This window comes from Corvus moneduloides, chromosome 3 (assembly GCF_009650955.1).
Source record: "Corvus moneduloides isolate bCorMon1 chromosome 3, bCorMon1.pri, whole genome shotgun sequence".
Classification (NCBI taxonomy): Eukaryota; Metazoa; Chordata; class Aves; order Passeriformes; family Corvidae; genus Corvus; species Corvus moneduloides.
Window position 1 is genome coordinate 59,963,835 of NC_045478.1, and position 22,154 is coordinate 59,985,988.

Sequence of the window (22,154 nt, forward strand, 5' to 3'; positions counted from 1 at the left end):
CAAACATAATTCAAACAAAAATATTACTGCATAATTCATATTAACACATTAACTCTCTAGATGCAAATGTTCTTACTTGAACACAACTACCAAAAAAGCCTGCAAAGCACAATCTGAATTTTATTTTGTATACCAAAAATTCAAAATTAGCATTTATCACTATCTTCTCTTCAATATAACATTGGGAATAAACATATCTCTCACATAATCACATCACAGATGTAACAGCTATTTATTAAAAGTCTATACACTCTCATTCATTTCTATACAGCTCCTCAACATTATTTTGTAACATAGCTGGCACAAACTACTGAGATTCCTATTAAGCTCCTAATTAGTTTCCCAAACGATTGTATTTTCTGGTTCCATAATTCATCTTGATACTGGAAAAAGGGCTTTTGTATGATGCTGCCTATATATGATAAAGTGCTGCAAAAATCACACAGTACGAAATACAAAAACAAATTTAAACTTGAGGGACCTCTGGTGATTTTGGCTTGGCCAAAACCCTTGCTTAAAGTGGCATCACTTAGAGCAGGTTGTGCAGGATCATGTTCAATTCAGTTTTGGTATCTCCCAGAAAAAAGATATGTATTATCATCAAATGACTGTTTTCTATTTCCTTTGAAAGAAGTACCAATACTAGCAAACCACTTACAAATACAAAATACTTACAGGTGAGTATCAAGAAAATTTGTACTGTACCTTTATAATCATAAATGTATACAAGTATTGGATGGTTTTGACCAAAGGCACAAAAAGACACCATGTGTTCATGTGGATGAAAGGCAACATCACGAAGTGGAGATGTGAAGAAGAGTTCAGAATATATGGCCACCTGATCTCCTGCAGAAGTGAAAAAAGTTTATTAATGCCACAGGAACATATCTGAAACAAATTCAATACAGGAAAATAACAGCTGGTTAAAGCTTGTATTACTGCAGTGTCTGCCACTGTAAATAAATGTTGTTCAGTCAATTTCCTCATTGAGAAGTAGCATTTTGGCATAAGACAAAGGAAATATTGCATGATTTTAAGTTATTCAGTAAGTCAGAAAAGTTAGTGCTGTTGCAATAGCTGCAGGAAATGCCAGAGGATGCACCAGGTTAGCTGAGTTCTCTTGTTCTGATAAGCAAGTTCTGGAAAGGTGGCGTTCCACAGTATTTGTTTGTGCTTGCATTGTACAAAGATAGCCATCTTACTTGTGGATTTCAGCTATACAGTTCTGACAGGAGTGAAAGTTGAGCAGAGAATTATTAAAAAATATAAATAAAATTAGCTCTTCAGCTGATGGCACTACAAATGCAAATACAGTGTGTAAACAAAGTCAAAACCCAATAAAAACATATTAATAACAAAGTTCCTCCCTCTTTTTATTATTATTATTTTTTTTAAGTTTCAGGCAAATTATGTAGTGGCAGAGATTCAAGTTAATGTAGCTGGAAACATGGAAAGAAATTCAAAACAGATCTGTTAGTTATCTGCCAGTTTTAAAATGTTTACTTGTTTTATTTTAAAAAATTATATAGATTATAATTACAGACAGAATATAATGTCATCAAATCCAAAATGGTATTCTGCTACTTTCTACTCTTATTTTTGTCTCTTTTACCTCCTGTACAAGAAACTCTACCCTACATTTTCGTCACATTTTTTCAGAAAAATTTTGGTAGCTATTTTGAAACTCCTTGGCTTGGGGACTAATTCACAGAGGAACCTTATATACCACACACCAAAAATATTCCATCTCTGACCGCCCACCACAGAGATGAAGTGGTTCTGAACAAGAGAGATTTGATTCTCAAATCTAAACAACACAACAGAAAAACTTACCTGACCTAAAACATTTTTTGTGCATTCCATTTTAAGATCCTCACCACATGTAAAGAGTTGCAGTATACAAAAAGCTGAGCCTCAGGTGCTCCGGTCATGCTGGATATTACAAATGTTACCTCTATTAATTTCCTCTAGAGAATTAAATCTGAGATTAGTAACAGCTATTTAAAAGGTGGAGCTGAAGCTTCAGGATTTAAGAACATCTTACCAAAGTTTAATTCCGTAACAAAAGTGTTTCAATAAACCTTAAAAAATCCTTTCCCCCTCAGCCTTGACAATCTGGCTTAAGTCCATAAAATAATTAGTTACCTGTTTCTGGATTCCAAACATAAGCCTTTCCATCTTCACTTCCTGAAAACAGGAATGTACCACATGGTGTTAAGGTGCTGTGAATCTTTTCTCTGTAATTTGTGGCACCTATGTATTTCTTTGCAGCCAAGCTAAAGATAAAGAAAGTTTGCAGATATAGCAGATACGTTCAGAATAGACAATGTAACTTTTTAAGTGTCAGTTCCCCCCTCTATTCCTCAGAAAAATCAATATACCTCGCATCCCAAACACAAGCACACACTTTTTGCAGAGTGCAGAGTTTATCCTTTCTTTTCCCTGACCTTCATAATGCACCTAACGGTATAGGTGAAAGTGTACATCCTTGTCTTTCAGCAGAAAAAGGAAATCCTCAGATCTAGAGAACAGATAGAGATGCAGTAATTTGCACTATCTTGATCCTGGGCTTTGCAAAAAAATGGAGAAATTGTCACTATTACTCCAAGCTCTGCCAAAAAAGTTTTCATTATGCTTCTTGAGCTTGAATGATTAAACCTACCCAGCAGCTCTCTTCAGCTCTTCAGACTAATGTCTCCTTGGTTAGAAAACCAGTAGCAGAATCAACGGATTTCAGACATAAACATTGATTTACTATTGATATGTTTAATATTATTTTGCAACTTAGGTAGCCTAATCTTTTTTCAGTGAAACACTCCTGGTCAGCACAGTCATAATGATCTACTGTCAAACAGTTTGTAGGCATCAAGTAGGAGAGAATCCACAAAAGGATAGAAAGAAGCATAAGTCAGCTTGTAAGAGGCTATTTTAAACATGAGGCATAGCCTAGAAAAAGGTAACAAAGTTCAACATGGAGACTAACCCAGCAGCAATACTACAATGCAGAATTGGAGGAAAGAAGAACAGCAATAGGCCACTGTAGCCCTCAAGGACAGAAGACAGTATCTTTTCAAATTTGTTACTGCAGAAACAATGGAGGTATACTGGGAGAAGTGCAATGCATTTAATACGACAGTAAAATTATTTTAAACAATATTCCAAATGCGGATACCCTAGATGAAATTCTATTTGGCAAGTAAGAGAAAAGGATGCCTTAAAGATCCCAGTGTGAGACCATATTAACCCAAATAAGAATTTTAGCTGTATGAATAAGAAAGATAGCATCTCTGAGATGTCTTTAGGAGAGCCCTGCAAGATGTAAAACTAGCCTTCACATGAAACCCCAAGGAGAGGACTGAACCCAAACCAAATCCCGATCACATACCTAAGTGACAGGACAGCAGCATTATCCAAAAAGATGAAAAAAGCCAGTTGAAAGGGGAAAGTTAAGAGCAACCAGCTGTCAATCAAAGTGAATTGTGTTCATCCGTGACCTCCACCCCCTCTTTTCTCATGCAGGGAATGAACAGTTAATGCTGACGTGTAAAGTTATCACTGCTGGGTATCTGACCCTGTGGTTTATTGATAGACTTAAGTCAATGTAACTGTGGGCTGTGGTCAAAGTAGCAGTCCTGGTGGTGTCCTCTCCACCCTTATTTTCCCAGGCTCTCCCTCATTTCTTCTCTAGTGCTTCTGCAGCTATCAGATGAGTTTGATCAGGTAGTTGATTAAAATGAAAATTAATCATTTGTATTTGTAGGCTAATTTTTAGTTGAATCAGCTCACTGATCTGACTTGCCCCTCATCAAAAGATCTATAGAGATGATAAAAAGGAAATGCTAGGAATACATGGCCAAAGGTGTGGGAGATTGCAGGAGATGGTACGTTCTATGGATAAACTTGCTTAAAATAATTGTGAAATTGCACCCCATATTAAACTCTTTCTTAAAGATTAATATGCATGCCCATTTTTCCCTCTCAAACTAAAACTCTCTGCACATTTTAGAAAGAGGAGCAACAGAAGAACACTAACTCAAAAACTACAGGTTCCCTCTCTTAATCCAGCAATTTCATGCTTCAGTTGAGTGGACAGTTTAGCTCCTAGCATGGCCATTATAAGTCATCATCCACAGTAAAAGAGAAAAGTGCACTATAATACAGTAAAGTCCTAGTTCAAACATTCAATCCAGTCCAATAACAGAACTGCTTAGCTTGGAAAACACCTTCAAGATCATTAGTCCAACTGTTAACTTAGCACTGTCCCGTCCACTACTAAACCATGTACCTAAGGGCCACACCTACACATCTTTTAAATACCTCCAGGGATTTTCTGTGTAGTGAGGGGCAGAAAGAAACCTATGAAATTAAGGATGAAACATTTAGAAAACTTGTTCATATCTTTAATGTGACTTTCCAAGCGCATCTTATCAACATATGAAAGTGATTGGTGAGAGACTCTGCCCACTCCCACCCAATGAAAGGGCAAGAGGGAATGGACATAAATTGAAATATAGCTAATTCTGTTTAAAATGTAAGAAAAAAGTCTTTTACTTTGAGGGTGAATGAACACTAGAACATGTTACTCACAAAAGTCATAAAATCTCCATCCTTCAAGATATTAAAAACCCAATTGTATAAAGCTCTGAGTAACATGCTGCTGTGATTTGATTATTGGGTTGAACTGGTCATTCTCCCAACATGAAACTCAAGCGAGTCTGTAATCTTCTTGGTTTTTATTTTAGTTTATCATCAAAGAATCATGCTTATAACTATCAAGAATGAGAAAACTTGCACAAAAATATCTCATAGCCTGCTTAATACACCATAATATGTACACCACTGCGTTTTTCAGTATTTATGATCATCTTCCATTTCATCATCAAAATATCCTTCGCAGAGTCTTGAAAATGCAAAACTAACACATGTTATGTTACCAAGTTCTTTTCATGCCCAGATTGCATTTTAAAAGGGATTTCAATCTTTACAAGACTAACATTGTATTCTTCATGCCACTTTAGGCTCCCAAGTAATCTAGTAATTTTTAGATATTCTATGCTAAAAGTCTTACTCAATATCACCCAAAAGGTCTGTAACAGAGCAGTGTTTTGAAACCATTTCCTAACCCTAACATTTCTATCCTTGATTATTAGGACATCTTTCTCCTTCCCAACTACACAACTAATACCTTTGTGGTACTTTATTCCCCCAAGTAAATTTTAAAACAGAAAGGAAATACACATTTGTCACCAAAAATACTAACATTCTGAGGTCCATAATTCTCAGGGTACTGTCTTTGGCATGGATTAATAAATGCCTTCCATTCGGATGCACTTCCAAATGATTTATTGGTGTTCCTTTAATATCATTTTCTTTTATTTCCTACAGAGAGATGGAAAATAAAGAAAATTATATAACTTTGTGTTTTAAAACTCATGTTTTTACATGTTATTGCCCATTTTTCTCTCGCATTACTCTTCTTCTGCTCAATTCATTTTATTTGGATAAGGAAAAAGTTTGTTCCTATATCAAGGCATTACATCCTAGACATCAACTTTTTACAACCATGAGGCAGATTCTGTTGTGACTGAATTTTAAAAAAATTAAGCTGATGACAGAAATGCTGACTGAACATTATGGTTCTGAAGTATGAACAAAGGTGATTTGTAAAGCCCGTGGTCTATTTTTTTTGTCTCTAGAGAACAAACTTAACACATTAGCATTTACCTGTTAATACAGTGCTATCAAACCCCAAGTATTTTCATGTTTTATATAGAAAAAAAATATAGAACCACAGGATCCTAGAATATCCTTAGTCGCAAGGGCCCCACTATGAACATCAAAGACCAACTCCTGACCCTACACAGGAGAGCCCCAAGAGTCAAACCATGTGCCTGACAGTCCAACACTTCTTGAACTTTCTCAAGCTTGGTGATGTGACCACTTCCCTGGGGAGCCTGTTCCAGTGCCCAACCCAATTACGTTGCAAAACTATTAAAAAAAAATTAAGTCAGTGAATTGCTGCACATTGTATCAGTTCTCCTATACCAATTTTTAAAGAAAATACATCTATACAGTTAAAAGGTAATGTATAAAAAAATTTATTCAAATCAGATTTATAGATATGAAACAGTTCATGTAAAAATTACAAAGCTAGTTTAAGAAACCCGTTTACCTTATTTATCTTCCAGTGTTGAAAAAGGTGTTGAGAACTTCCTTTGACAGGTGTATCCCAAACTATTATCAGTCCTGAACTATCTCCTGAGAACATGTGGTGTCCTGAGAAATAATGTCTTATAAGTAAAATACCACCCACAAAAAAAGTAATACAGAAAACAAGAAACAACCTTCTGTTCTATCACTTTTGTGAATAGGCAAATACCAATTATTCCATCTCTTTAGCTATAATATACTCATTGCAAATGCATTTGCTCATATTGCACAACATAAGCTGACACCATAAATTTGGATGTAGCATATACATCAAGTACTGAGGTGCAGAACATAGTTTTAATATTTTTCATTTTTACTCATGTTCTAAAACCAGCAAATGTGAGCATTTACAGCTCAACGAGCTTCACATGATAGCTCAATGCTTACCTATACATTCACTAAGACAATCTGGAACTAGAACAAATAGTGTTTTCCAACACTTGCTCTTTAAGCACAAATATTTATTCTTTATAAAAATACAGCTTTCCTCTTTGCAGTACCTACTCAGTGACTAAAATGAACCACCTATTAGTGATGTCACTAGTACTAGAAAAAGTCAAACTTTAACTTTCACTCATCTTCAACTCTTCCTCCACTAGTACATGTCAGTACAACATTCACTTTCAGCTGTTAACCTACCAGCTGACATGACTCGCAATGGTCAAACCTCTGTCCCTTTCTCTCAGTGTTTCCTACTCTTGTCAATATTGAAAAGTTCATCACCTTCCCACTTCTTCAGTCTAGCGTTAAAATTCTCACAACCTAATTACTACTACCTCATTTTCTTTATGGAAGAGTCATAGAATGGTTTGGGTTGAAAGGGACCTTAAAAACCATCTAGTTCTGACCTCCCTGAAATGGGGAGGGACACCTTCCACTACAACAAAGCCCTGACCAACATGGCCTTGACCACCTTCAGGGATGGGGCACCCACAATCTCTCTGGGCAACCTGTCCCAGTGTCTCACCACTTCGCCAGTAAATAACTTCTTCCTAAGAAATTATATACTGGGAAATAATAAAGAAAGAAAATATACTGCTGCCTCTACAAAGTGAACTAGTAACACTCAAGTTGGTCTTCAATTGGAAAGACAACTATTTGTAAAAGCAATATTAACTATATACCTTCTGCATCAAAACAAAGTGTGTTGATGAAACTTTTGTGACCATCAAGCTCCTGTAGTAGTTGCCCATGGATTTCTTTCACATTTGCATTCCAGATTCTAATCACTGAGTCGTAACATCCTGTCACAACCAACGAGTCAGCAATTGGGTGGTACTTGGCAGTATAGACAAATGAAGGATGAGGGAAAACTCTCTCTGCAGAGGCCGCCTTCATTTCTATTTTCCACATTCTGAAAGGAAACAAGGTCAGAATTTCTACAGCAGAAAGCAGTCACACACACAGGTACAACTGCTGCTGTACTTTGTGCTACTGGTTCTAGAGGTAAATACTTGCAAACACTTAACAACACCTGTTTATCCTACCAATTTGTTCCACCTCTATTTAACCCTTTAACATGGTACTTTCCAACAAGAATTATGAAACATTTACTACTTTACACAGAATTAGGTCTTCAAAGCAAATTAATGACTGCTTACTCACTTAATGGATATATTTCTCATTTTAAAATACTCATAAAGAATTCCATGGAACGCATTCAATTCTTTCTTTCAGGAGTTATAACCAAATTAATATTTTCTGGGGTATCATCCATTTAAAACAATTTTAAAACAAGAAAACCCTTAAAGGAACATTGAGGGCCACTAAATATAAATAAAACCCGAGAAATTTTTAAAATAATAATTACCAGCCACACAGTGATCATGATCTCAAGGATGTTTACATCACATAAATTCACTTCTTACTATTAATCTATTTCCTATCCTTTGCCACCCATAGCTGCAAGACCAGATTTTTCTTAGTGCTTTCTATTTGATGGTATGCATTTCATTAGTGAGCCTTCCCAAAAATGAGTCCACAAAGAATAGAACAGTACCTGGATCATTAAATACAGGTGGGCAGCACTTTGCACAGAGTGTTCAGCTACAGTACATTATTAAATTGTTTTAGTGGCACCCTTCCAGGTGAGGTGACCATTTCTGGTGGCTACTGAGGAATTCTAAGCTTATTCAGAGGTGATTTAATTAGAAAATTCCAACCCTTTAGAGTACTGCAATTAATTCACAATTTGATGCAGAAAGGTCACAAGGAGTCTACCTATCTTTTAGAATGATTTTGATCTAACAAAATAAAAACTAATTTATTGCTCACAAATATTGTGGAACTAAACCTTGGGAAGGCTTGAGGATAACATAAAACATTATATAAAGAAGAATTCACATAAGGTCATGAATTTACCTTCACATTGCCTTAGAATTCAGTACAAGATTATCCAAATAATAAACTGATAATGGCTTTAAAGCAATGGGGTGCTGGGACTTTTTAAGGAGGCAACTCACAACAAATACAGGAACTAATAACTCGTACAGTGACTGTGCATAGTACACAGAAAAGGAGGCAGACCACTGCAGTTTCAACTTGCTGCCACAAATTCAAGAATTGAGGAACAGCTCAGCCTTCTTATAGGCAACATAAATGACTGAAATTGATATTTACCTCAGTATAAAAAATTCTTATTTAATCCACTCCCAAATTAAAAAAATAAAAGGACTGAACTCTCAAAACACTCTTTTTAGGCCTACATAGAAGCAGCAAAAAGACCTTAAAACAGTTCCACACATACAATATATCATTTAACAATTCTTCTGGCATTTCAATTATGCAACTGCCTGTAGCATTACTGAGTTGCATAACAGAAATAACAGATAGGGATCTGAAGAGCTAAAAAAACCCCAAAAAGCTCTATGAAATCCAATGAAGTTGTTCATAATAAAACTGTACAGTGTCCCAGCCATGTTTTCATGTGTATCTACAGCTTTGAGGGTTTTGGTTTTCAGATCTGAACAGATCAATATTTTAACATTAACACTGTATGGAAGTACACTTTAATTGTAGAGGATTTGATTTAATAAATAACAGTATCAAAATTCATATACAGCAATTTAAGCTGAATTCTTTTACTAAATGTCAAAAACCAAAAGAACACCACCAATACACATATATGCAGTGTGGCAAATTCACACACATAACTTGAATCTTAAATTTTCAATTTCCTGCCTCATGTTCAAATTTGCAAATTTAGTATTTCATTTACAGTATGGCAATTTCTCCAGGAACAGAACATTACAACTGTCTCAGTGTCTTCTTGAAATAAAAAGTCTTTTGTTTTTTCACTGCACTGTAGATGTAGTCACTAGAGTTTTTGGAAAAGCTTTGGTTTCAAATACAAATACATTAGAAATAGTAAATACAGTGTAAGAGATTAACCCAATCACAATTTTTATATTACTGTAGTCACACAGTAATCAAATACTTAATTAAAACATTGTAGCAGTTTGTAGTAACACACTGAAATAGACCACTTTCTTTTCAACTTCTGATGGTATCTGCCAGAACATCTCACCATACTGACCTGACAGTGCCGTCAGAGGAAGCAGTAAGAAGATATTGATTGTCTTTTGACCAACAAAGATCATACACTATGTTAAGGTGACCATAAAATTCTCTCAAGAGCTGTCCAGAAGGAATTTCATACACTAGGGAAGTTCAAACAGAAAAATAAAAGTTTTGTAAGTATTTTCAGTCACATAGATGTAGCTACTAGAGCCAAAGTTTAGTCTAATCCTAGGCTGATTTTCTGCTAGCATAAATCAACTCATTTTCTTTGTCTTCTTATTTTGAGGCAACAGAATGAAATAATTGCTAGATATGAATGGACAGAAAGCATCTACTTCCATCTAGTGGTTCATGGATGTCACAAATGTCCTACCCCTTAAGAAACAGTTTACTTGCTTTAAATTATTAGAACCAGATTAGGATTAAGCTGGGGTTTTTTAAATTTTTGACAACTACTTGACCAATCTTAGAAGTATTTTAACACTGAGATAATTTTCTGGGGCTGTGTAATAAAGGAATCTAGATATACTGCTCCTTGCATTTAAACACTTACTTTGTGCATGCTTAAAATACCGCTCTCTCTAAATCTCAGAATTCTTATGCAAGGTTTAAGAACTATGTAGTTGAAGCTAGTCAAAAAGTAGTCAAAAATTTGAGTTATAAGGAATGTTTGTACTTGGACTGAACTGGACCATGGAAGACAGCAGCTTCCAGCAGTCTGTCTGGAGATGACAACATTCAGGCATCTAACTTTCAAGACAGGTTAGGAGAAAAACTTACATGAAAGGTATATGAGGTGGAGGCTTAAAAAGTTATTTCCCTTAAAACATTATCATCAGAAACTATGTTCCTTCTGCAAACTCATTTAGTATTTCCATTAGGTCTCTGGGCAGAAATCGTGCCATTTCATACCATTAAACTGTGTATATGTAACCATGTAAGAAAAGCCAGTTTCAGCCCTATCAACACAGAAAGGGCATTTTCCTCAATGCTCTTTAATGCACAGAACAATGTTCAAATCACAATTATAAACCAGAAACTTTCAAAAAGCACAGTTTAAAAATTAACTTCCCTTAACCTTTAAATTCCAAATGCATGAATTATAAGAAAAAAGCCAAAACGTTTTTAACTTACAAGCAATAGGATAGCCATTCCTTCCTGCACATGCTGCTGCCAGTGTTCTCCCATCATGAGAGAAGCGGATACAGAAGCAGCCCATATCCCCACCCCGCAGGGAAAACAGGTGCTTGTTGGGTATGCGGCAAGCCTGGCTTTTCAGGGAACAAGCAGTAGGAATATTAATTATGCAATGCATAAAATACACTCTAACCCCTGACATGCAGAAGTTCTAAAAGGCTAGTAACATCTTAATGGCATTCCAAAGTAAAATTCAAAGACATTATTACAAACAGAGACAATTTTGCAACATAACCTAGGCCACATGAATGTATAATCTCTTTCTGCTCCATTATTACAATCAACTAGCAAGTTTAAAAAGACCTAAAAAAAAATTAAAATTGAAATAATTTCCTTAATCTTAAGAAGAGCTTAATAATGCCTACCATCAATGATGTAAGATGTGGAGTTAAGACTGTAAGCCAAGCTTGTTTAAGGAGTCTAAGCACAACTTTTCATAGCCTCATGACTGCAGTGTGAACTCAGAAACCCAACCACAGGCACTCAAACCTTTGGTCTTCTACCAAATCACTTTTAGCATCCTCATCTGTATTTAAATCTCTGACTTTTAAAGACAGAACCAGAGATGAAACATCCCAAAAAATGGAATGAGTAATATAGCTCCCTTTCCCTTCTCCCAACATACTACCTCTTTTTGACCCAATGGCTTTTTCTCCTAAACTAAATTCAAGTTTAAGGTGAAGGACGATATCCACAGTAGCTACGTGGTTCTTCAGTGTAAGCTCTTTGTGTTATCGTATAAAAGTATCTTCAGCAAACAAACAAGCAAACAGAAAAAGTCAAGAAAATATATTTCTAGTCAAGCTGAAATCTGAGAACTGGTTTCCTGTCTTACTTCCATTACCTTAATAACCCTACTCTTTCAAATTCTTAGAGAATTATGCAGATAAAAATACCTGTCTGTTCTGGTGAAAAAATGGTTAAATCAAGCATATTTGCTCAGGTTAAGCCTCATCTACTATCTATGACAGTTTTTAATGTTTTGTTTAATATTTTTATTAATTATTTTAATTCATTACCTGCTTCATAATACTTACAAAAATATAGTAAGTATATAAATTATTTTCATTTAAAATTCAAAGAAAAACACTTCACCTGTCCAGGCAATCTTGACCATTTAAATGGCTCCTTCTCCTCTGAAGAAGGTTCATATCCTTCTCTCTGGAGTTCTGACAGTGCTGTATTAGCTTGTTCCTGTTGAACAGCTGCCATGGAGTGAAAAGAAGGACCAACCTTAAGGCAAACAAAACTAAGTATCAGGGAAAAAATATTTTTAAAGCAAACAATATAATTTCTGAAAAGATTAAAAGGTACTTTTAATTTAAATGTTTTGCTACATCTGAAACACAGAGAACGGAAAAAGCTTAATACATGAAAACTGCATTGCAAAATTTCACAGGAAGTCAGAAAGTAATCCAAGCTTCCAAAGTTGTGTCAATCAAATGGTATCACAATTTTTTCAAATAATTGTTACTTTCCTACTTTTAATAACTATTAAGGTCAGTGAAAATTAGAATTACTCTACTATTGTACCATATTGTACTACTGAGAAGGTGCACATCTCACCAGGCTTCCACAGATCACCTCTTCATAGTACAAAAGTGAGCAGAAGAAAGTATTATTAGAGCTCTAAATACAAAAGGGAAATTATATAATAGAACAATATTGTACTTGCATTGTAGAAAATGAAATGCCGTATTTATCTTGAATGCTCATCTCAGCACATACCAGTGTAAGCCTATCTTTAAAGAAGCTTTCATTTGTGAAAAAAAATACAGCTCAATACAGCTAGAGGGTGCTGGGAATCAGAGTTAAGTAACTTGCATGTTTTCTCCAAGAATTCATACACCTGCATGAGTCCAGTGACTTAAAATGTCAATTCTGCTAATAAGAAGGAACATTAATCAAGAAAGTACTCTGAAATTTTTCTGTCAGTAGCAAAATATTCGAAGCTTTAGGTGGGAAAGTATGCCTATTTTTCAAAGATACCTATGAAGGGCTAAGTTTGAAACACCTACCTTGAGATGCAACATTCTTATTATATATTTTATATACTGCATGTAAGCCCAGCTTTTACATATACGCATAGGAACATAGACTCACATCCTCTATCTAGGTACTAGCTCCTACAGAAAAGTCTGCATATTTGCAAATATGCTTACGTATTATATATTTAACTTACATGATCTGGCAGTTTTAGGCCTTTTACAGTTACGTATAACGTTGATGGGTAACGATTTCTAGGACATTTTGCCCACCAGTCATAAACCTCAACAGCATTTAAATATGACTTGGTCCTTGAAGGTGGGTAATATAATTGTAGACGAAGTTTTCCACCAACATTTAGAACTCCATTTGCACCTACAAGCTGGAAGGGTGATTAAAAAGAAGAAAGAAGAAGATAAATGAACATAAAAGATAATTTCTAATATCTTAAGTAACATTATAAGCTCTTGAAATCCACTTCCCACTGCAGAAATATACTAACTCTAAAAGTTATTATGAACTAAGCATGTATTTAATCCCCCCAGTATCAAATCACTAAGATTAAAGACTAGATGGCAGCCTAGTTTTGAAAGATGCTTCACAGCAGTAATAGCTTGTAAGTGGGAACACCTTTGCAGTACCACTTTTCTACTTTTTTTTAAATTGCTAGTTGCTAAAACAACCAGATCTCAAAGGACTGCCAATCCACAAACAGCTTCTTCCAAATCTGTCCTCTTTGAATGCTGCAACAAAGGGCATTGGTAAGGCTTTGGTTCAGAGCAGAAGATACAGCAATGTAGTAACCTCTCCAACTTCAGAGGAGACAGTCCTCTCTACGGAACCGAAGAATAAATGCACCTGCTGCCATTAACACAGATCAATGTTGAACTGGGACATTTCTACTTAGACTGATACAGATGAAAGGATAATGCAGGCAGATGCAGTAAGAATGATGAACAGGCAATAATTTTATTCATATTTATGAGCTGAAAATTCGTTTTTCCCTCTGTTCAGCAGTAGGCTGTACTGAATGCCTGGATGCACAGTTCCTACAAGCTCTGCTAACAGACACAGGATACCAGACCCCTGATTCCAGTAGCTTTATCTTGGGCAGAGCTCAGAAGAATCTCTGTATTGAATTGCTATGGAGGTGCCTATCCCTTCACCTAATTTGCAGTCCATTATCTTCTCCTGTATTTCTCACATTTCCTCTATGCTGTGGACTGTCAATGACTATCACGCACAGGGGTAGATGTAAACAAACAATCCTCAGGGAAATTGTAGTTTGTCAGCTCTCAAAGAACAAATTGACACATTCAAATATCTCTTAAAAGGGTAGAAAGGTACACGTGCTGGCTAAATTATCCATATCTCACATTTGGCACATTTGTATCTCAATTGCCACAGCATTTCAAACTCTGCAACTGAAAATGAGAAGCATTTTAGTAATTAAGTTAGGGAGTCTTTTCAAAGACTGGACAACTGAAAATGCCACTAGAATACAGAACAGCTGAGGTACAGAAATTAGTGGATTTGTCCTATTGTTCACAATCACATGAACACAAAGAAAACCCTAAAAGAACACAACCTTCTGTACTTTATGAACAAACAAACAAAAACAATCTTACACATTCTATATTTTCTTGAAAAACACATTCTTTAACGTCAAGCTTGTCACTGTGTTGATTTCAGGGAGTGAAAGAAGAGGAAAAGGAGAGAACAGCCAAGCAAACAAGGATTTTTTTTTCCATCTCTGCTGCTGAAAATATTAAAAAATGCTTTCCTACTTAGTACAGCAAGAGATTTTCAGATAAAAGGACTTACAAATTTTGTTTCTTCATTTAAATATTTACAATACCTTTAGAAACGCCCAACAAATTTTTCGGTAACGACCTTCCTGAACTTGTATATCAGAGTTGGCTCTCATTTCATTCATACGTAGAGAATCAAGGACCTAGAAGTATCAGCGTGAATATAAATGTATTTCTAATGAATATATACTTCATGGTAATTAAAAAAAAACTGCTGAAGATATGCTTGGTCAATTCACTAAATTAAACAGATTTAAATTTTGAGAAATTACAAAACCAGTGCTTCTTCCTCACAAGTAAGAAATTAGAAATAACAGGTCCTTATGTATTTACCTGATGACTATTTATGACCTCCATTAAAAAAGAGCCTAGTCTTAAAAAAACCTGTTCTTGCTCCCCTTACATCTCAATAAAAGAGAAGAAACAATAATGTGTAGCTTTCCTAGTAATTCAGAAATCCCTTAGATCACAAATCTGACAGCTAAAACCAGCTGCATAATAATCTAGATGGAAAATGGCAGTCTAAAAGTTAGGTTTTCTTCCCTAGCTTTATCAGTTTTGTCATCAAATCAGTCACAGAACAGTTTGGGTTGGAAGGAACCTTCAAAGATCACAGAGCTCTGAGCCACGGGCTTGGACATCTTTCACTAACTCCGGCTGCTCAAAGCCCCATCCAACCTGGCCTTGAACACTTCCAGGGATGCCTACAAGAGCCTTCATTTTTCTGTCAGGGACCAGAATTTTCTCATATTTAGCTACTCCTGGAAGTTTACCCAGTATACAAAAAATCCTTAGCATAGTACTTTTTTCAAATTGGTATTTCATAAACCTGAAGTCAAACAGCTTTTTTTCAGTGTAATCATATTTTTGGTCCCAACATTAGCACAACTTGCATGAAGAATCTTTACATACAAATGTAACTAGTTTTGTATTAAGCAACTAAGGACTCTTAATTTTACGAATATGTTCACTTACAAGCACCACAAAACATTAAAAAATATGGTAATAAGTTATATTCAGTCTATTTGAAATAGGAAAAAAACCCAAGGAATAAAAAATATTTATTCTATTAGGCTTCCATTTTGATGTTTATACTACAGAATCTCCCTGTACAAATATTGAAATACTTAAGCTCAAAATAACATGGAATATATAACTTAAAATTTTTCCTTTAATCATAATGGTATTGGAGGACAAATTAATAATTACGAAGACTGGGACAGGAGAGGCAGATGTGTAAAATGTTAAAGGAAACAATGTAATAGTTTGCTCACTGGTACAATGAGGTGTTGCTACAAGCAGAAAAATTCTAACTTTGAGCTTCTTGTACTTAAACCTCTTTTCAAATTTCAAGAATGTGAAACCAGTGATATCCACCATATCTTACCAGGCTTTCCCAGAAGTTTCAGAGCTGATTTTATAAGAAAGTGTCATCTTCCTTATTATTATCAAAACAGGATCCTTTTCTACAAAAAACCCCACTTTTTGGTAACTCTACTTGATTTTGTATCTTAAAGTCATGCTATTAACCCAATTGAACTGCAATAAAACACCTGAATCAGTCAAATATATGTTGTTGAAGAAACAGCCCAAAAACCAGAATGTGCATAAATCTGATGAAAAATATTTCATCTTACCTCAAAAAACAGGATAACCTGAGGGTTTTCCTCAGTGTTTTGAATAAAGTAAGTAAAACGCTCATTAAATATTACTTGCTCTTCCCACTCTGGAATTGCTGATTTAGACTTTCTAAAGTCACATGGTTGTGTCATTATAGGAAGAATGTGCTGTATTTCTTCTTGTTCATAAGATGAATCTTCCTTCTTGCTGTTTGAAAATTTCCAAAGAATTACAATTGTTAGAGCATTTAAAAAGCAACCTCAAACAAAACAATATTTTCAATTACTGAAAGCTAGGAAACATATAAGATACTATATGTATGATTCTAGAAAAAATTTTCTAAACCCACCCAAAATTTAAGACAATTTGCAATGTATATAGAAAAACTACAGGCTGAAATTGAAAATCCTAACAATTAAGTTACTGTTAGCAAATTTCTGCATAATGATCATGGTGGAGTCTACTGCTCAAGCCCCATTAATATCTGGTTTCAGGAAATTATGCATAATGACAGTGGAAACAAACAACTGAAGTAATTAGAAATACAAAGAACTAAATTTAAGGTTTCAAAAGTTCTTAACAAAAAAGAAAAGGCAGATGCTATTTATACTACAAGAATTTTGCTTACATATTCTAATCTTTGCTTTTACATATTTTTGAGACTTAAGAAATTTTGTCTCTGGGAAGAAATGTGTTGAAAATATCATAGATGTGTTGGAAATATCACAGATTCACAGAATATGCTGAGTTGGAAGGAACCCACAAGGATAATTAAGTCCGGCTCCCAGCCCTGCATAGCACCATCCTCAAGAGTGATACCATGTGCCCAAGAGCATTGTCCAAATGCTTCTTGAACTCTGTCAGGCTGCTGCTGTGACCACTGCCCTGGGGAGCCTCGAGAGCAATACAGCGGTGCAGAGCATTTAAAAGTGTCAAAAAGAAAAGAAAATATCACCCTTATTTATTGTACGTATATATATACACATTATCATAGATGTAGAAACTAACGAACAACTTCACAAGCTTAAAATACCCCATTTTCATTTTCATATTTAATTTTGTAGGGAAGAGTATACCTATTTATTGTAATCACTGATAACAGAAACAGTTTATTAAAAGTCACCTATAATCCTTCTTGACATATAAGCCACTCCTCTGATCAACAATATGGATTTTAACCACAGGATGAGATATCAAGTGATCAATTTTAAGTCGATCTGATCGATGGATATAAACTCCCAAAACAAGATCATCACCAAAACCAAATTTAGACTGAGTTGAAATTTCTGAATTCTTCATTTCCTCATCGTTTTCTGCAGCAATTTCCATGGTTTCTTCTGGAAGTGGGAACAAAGTAAATAAACTGTCATTAGCGGAACAAAGTAACTTCTGTCTCAACTCAAAGCTGCTTATAGTAAATGAATTTTCAAAATTTTCGATTGATTTATCAAATAAAATCCTCAAAAATAAGCCTCAGAGTTGGAAGAACAGAGATACAATTAAGTAACTTAAGAAATATAAGTAACTCAAACAGCTTAATCACTTCTGTATTATTACTAAGGACAAATATTTCTATAGCAGCACCAAAAAAAGTGCAGCAAAGTAGTACAGTATTATTTTGTTGGCAGACCTTTTCTGGTTTTCTTCTTAACCTTCTTGGCTTTAGGTTTCTGTTTATCCATGCTCTCCTCCAGTTTCTGGCCTTCTGATGTAAACAGTGTTTCAAGTGACTGACCTTCATTGCCACCTTCTGGATGATGCTGCAGCTCAGAAAGGGACATTGCACTGCAAGGAAATGGATCACTGTCAGCAACTGCAGTCCACTGCATATATTGATACAATTACTCATTGCCATTATTAATCCGCTTGAAATTCTGCAACTCATCATCTGTGTATCTTGAAAACGTAACAGCCCCCAGCCCCATTAGTGTCTTGCCTTTTTCAGTGCTCTCCCCACTTCCTTTCCCTCTAATTTCCAGACAATTGCAGTACCATTTATATGAATACAGTTAAGCTAACACTCTTTTGCTGGATGAAGGCCATCACTTATCACTAAAAAAAAAAATCAGGCACAAAACTATCTTAAGTTAGTTAAGAGGTTAAGAGTGAGTTCCAAACAAACATCAAATAGCAATGGAGGATATTTTTAAAAAGAGTTAAAAAGAATCCGTGAGCTAAGTATTAATCATGACAGCCTTTTGAGAAAGGATTTGGTACTATTTTTTTCATATCATCCAGTTAATCACTTAGAAAATATGAACAATTTATCAGAAACCTTCTGCCTATCTTAAAATGAAACATTTTGCTTAAGATTCACAGACACACCGTGTACAGTTTGTCATGTTACCTTGTTTCAGCTTCACTTAAAATTGCTCGTTCTTTCTTCTTTTTCTTCTTTTTGCCCACTTCATTATTCAATGCAACTTCATGCCTTTGAACAGTGGAGGTAGATTCAGACATCTGTTCTTTAAGTTTCTTTCTCATTTTCTTTTTAATTGCATTTGCTTCTTCCTCAGCCACATGCAGCTGATAGGCTTGAATTAGCTGCTCTTCTTCTTCTAATTCAGTTACATTTCTCACTTCAGTCAAGGAATTTTTGATCTTTCTATCACCTTCTTGATGAGGTACATCTGTTTGTGATTTACTTTTTGTTTTCTTCTTTGGAAAATCATTAGTCTTTTCTTCAAAACTCCCCAATTTAGCTTCATATAAATCTTCCTCCTCATTAAATTGTTCTTGTAACAGTGATTTCTTTTTCTTCCTGTTCGACTTTGGCTGCTTCTTCTCCTCTCCACTAACAACATCATTGTTTATTTTCTCTGCAATTGACGCTTTCTCTCTCAATTTATTTTTTGTAAATCTGGGGCTCTCTTCTTCAGGATTATATGTGTTGTTTATAATTGCTTCATCATTCACACTTTCCTTAGATAGATCAATATTATTTCTAAAGGTATCAAGCTATAAATGAAAAGAACATAAAACATACTTGTACTAAAAATCATGTTCTAAGGATAAACATTGCACTTCATGTTATTCCTTCAGCAACATTACACAAAGTAAAATTAAATCAAAGATCTAGTTATTTTGTTGTTTCTATTTGACAAGTGACAGATTAAAAGTCAACAGAAAATTCACACTGAAAAAAAACATTTGGTGTTTGGGCACCTCATCCTCAGTGTTACATTATGTTTTCATACGACTTTTATGTATATGCAGTGAAAAAAGGAAATCAACAAGTCCACTCCATAAACAGATGCCAATATTTTACACTATAGAGGACTTGAAGACTATGTGCAGTAGAATAACAAAAACTTTCGTCCACTGAAAATGCAAGTGAGAGAGAGATTTCAGGCTCGGCTGTTTGTAGTCTCTTGTACTGAAAGCTGCTTGTCAGAATTAAATTTTAGCTAATGCATTTGTTCAAGCACTTCTGCTGCTAATTTTTGATGGTTTTATAAAAAACACATTGTAACCTTTCCTCTCTCCTTCAGGTTTCTATTTCTGGTTACTAAAGGTTATAATGCCAATTCCCTGCCTCCTTGGATATGTTCAAGGTCAGGCTGGAAGGGCTCTGAGCAACCTGATCGGGTGAAGGTGTTCCTGATCATGGCAGGGCACTTGGGTTAGATCACCTTTAAAGTCCCTTTCAATCCAAACCATTATTTTATGATAATGCCAAAAAACACAGCAAGTAACTGAGGTCTAATTCTGTAAGGAGGTGAAGACACAGATCTCTGTTCCTTGATGTAACTTCTATAAAGTCACTGAGGTTCATTTACTCTGTTGTCTTACAGAAAACTCTCTTCGAGTCTCAACATGGAACAATAGGAAGGGCTTTAAAACACAACGGAAAGAAATGAAAAAGTTTCGAGAAAATATAGGTATCTGCATACAAAGTTTTATTTGCCAAGACCTTCTTCTTCAATAAACACATTGTTCCCTTGTATTCAGGATACCAGTTACAGAATCATGTTTGCCTCAAAAATTTGTAAAAAAGGACAATATGTGTAATAAGTATGAAAAAATTGTCCTTGTATCTTCATCTAATACTTGCTTAAACAAATCACTAACATCATATTTATTTCTAAGTCAATGATTCAAGAGGATGTGGAAAATTTCATACAAATAACTTGAAATACAGAACAGAGTACGGAAAATAAAAGAATTAAAGCATCAGGCTCTGTATAAACAAAAAAAAAAAAACCCTAACAGGATAATGCTTCCTAATAGATTGTTCACTTCCATATCTTTATTTCTATTAATAACTTCAACTGTAGAGTATGAGAAATAAAGATTAAAACACACTGACAATTAAGACCCAGCAGTGGCCAATAACTAAGGTCATGCTGATTTTTGCCCTTGATAAAACATCAATCCACTAAGCACAAATAGTAGAATTATTTGAGAAATCCTAAACAAAAAGCCCTCACCTTTGACCTGGTCAAAAGTTTCTAAAATAACTCTGATATTCAAGAATAATCTCCTTAAAGAATCTACCTGATGCAAAAACTGGCTTGAAATACTTACTAGAACTCGTTATTTATTATTGCCTACAAACAAAAAATCATGGATTCATAGAATCACTCAGGTTGGGAAAGACTTCTAAAATCATCACGTTCAACCATATTCCCAAGTGCCACATTCACAGGCCTTCTGAACAATTCTAGGGATGGTGACTCTTACCATTTCCTTAGGCAGCCAGTTCCAATGTCTGACTATCCTTTCAACAGAAAAGTTTTTCTTAATATCTAAACCTCCTCTGGCACAACTTGAGGTTACTTCCTTATAACACAAACAAACCACAATCTCAAACTACAGCAAATTTCAGGAACATTAATAGGTACTGCAAACAGCACAAAGCTGCTTCAGCAGTTCAAACATAAACTCCTCAGATAAACAGCCTGTATGATCTCAATTCAGGCTACCTTTTCCACATGCTGTAATTGCATGATATAATTAAACAGAGAGGAAAGATGTGAAGTTACAAAACAATAAAGTAAAAGTCAAGAGGTTCATAAAAACCTGAGGACTCAGGCAGAGGTGGGGATTACTGGTACAGATTCTCTGTCTGAAACAAAGAAGTGAGAGATATCAACTAAGAGCTATCATCAACAGATAAACACAGAACTGAGTTAGAGAAAGGAGTTAGGCTGGAAAAGCAGCTCAGAAAGACAGGCCTGTTTCTGGAGTAACTCTAGAGGGTTGCTGACCCTGAACCTGACTTTCTCAGCCTAAAACATGGAACAAATAAGAAGGCTTTGTTTCAAAACAGCTCTGTAGCCACGTTACACCAGGACAGAGGAAGCACTCTCCCCTGAAAACAGCCTTGCTGGCACTACTGCCTTGAGAAGAGCAGGAGATGGGTGCCAGCCAAGGCACACACAAGTGGGCTGACACTCCAGGTTCACACCACAGTTAGTCACCCCCAGGTCACATCACTGCCATTCATGTCCCAGAGCTGATAGCAGGGACAACACCTAAGAATCTTACACCTTTTCGAAAGGGCTTCTCAAATACGCATGAGTGGAAGCTGGCAACATATCAAGTGATTTTGTCACGGATATCTGGAAACTTGTGTAGCCAGATTTACAGAGGTACCTGAATTTCTGCCCATAATAACACAGGCACACCTTGAAAAACTAGGGATGGACACTGCCAGCCCACTGAAGAGCTGACATGTAAAAGACCATTTACTTACAACTGAATTGTTAATGAATGTACTTGTGAAGATGGCTTGTTGGGTGGGAGGTATAAGAAAACCTTAATGTACTAGGAAACCAATTTTACTGCCATTGCTTGTGTAAGACTATA

At 35.4% G+C, this 22,154-nt stretch overlaps 1 protein-coding gene across 6 annotated transcripts in view; it reads right to left on the reverse strand.

The window, feature by feature from the left end:
- AHI1 (Abelson helper integration site 1) overlaps positions 1 to 22,154 on the reverse strand; it is a 90,086-nt gene that overhangs the window by 59,350 nt on the left and 8,582 nt on the right. For 5 of the 6 annotated variants that reach the window (XM_032101802.1, XM_032101800.1, XM_032101801.1 and 2 more), the window contains 14 exons: positions 18,691 to 19,301; positions 17,974 to 18,128; positions 17,467 to 17,680; positions 16,361 to 16,550; positions 14,771 to 14,866; positions 13,109 to 13,294; positions 12,022 to 12,159; positions 10,864 to 10,996; positions 9,746 to 9,869; positions 7,335 to 7,564; positions 6,173 to 6,276; positions 5,261 to 5,379; positions 2,146 to 2,276; positions 706 to 846 (listed from right to left, as the gene is read on the reverse strand). In XM_032101802.1, coding sequence (XP_031957693.1) covers positions 706 to 846; positions 2,146 to 2,276; positions 5,261 to 5,379; positions 6,173 to 6,276; positions 7,335 to 7,564; positions 9,746 to 9,869; positions 10,864 to 10,996; positions 12,022 to 12,159; positions 13,109 to 13,294; positions 14,771 to 14,866; positions 16,361 to 16,550; positions 17,467 to 17,680; positions 17,974 to 18,128; positions 18,691 to 19,301 — 2,572 coding nt within the window. Of the gene's footprint in view, positions 1 to 705; positions 847 to 2,145; positions 2,277 to 5,260; positions 5,380 to 6,172; positions 6,277 to 7,334; positions 7,565 to 9,745; positions 9,870 to 10,863; positions 11,001 to 12,021; positions 12,160 to 13,108; positions 13,295 to 14,770; positions 14,867 to 16,360; positions 16,551 to 17,466; positions 17,681 to 17,973; positions 18,129 to 18,690; positions 19,302 to 22,154 lie in introns of all 6 variants that reach the window. The other variant, XM_032101803.1, reaches the window with a different exon arrangement.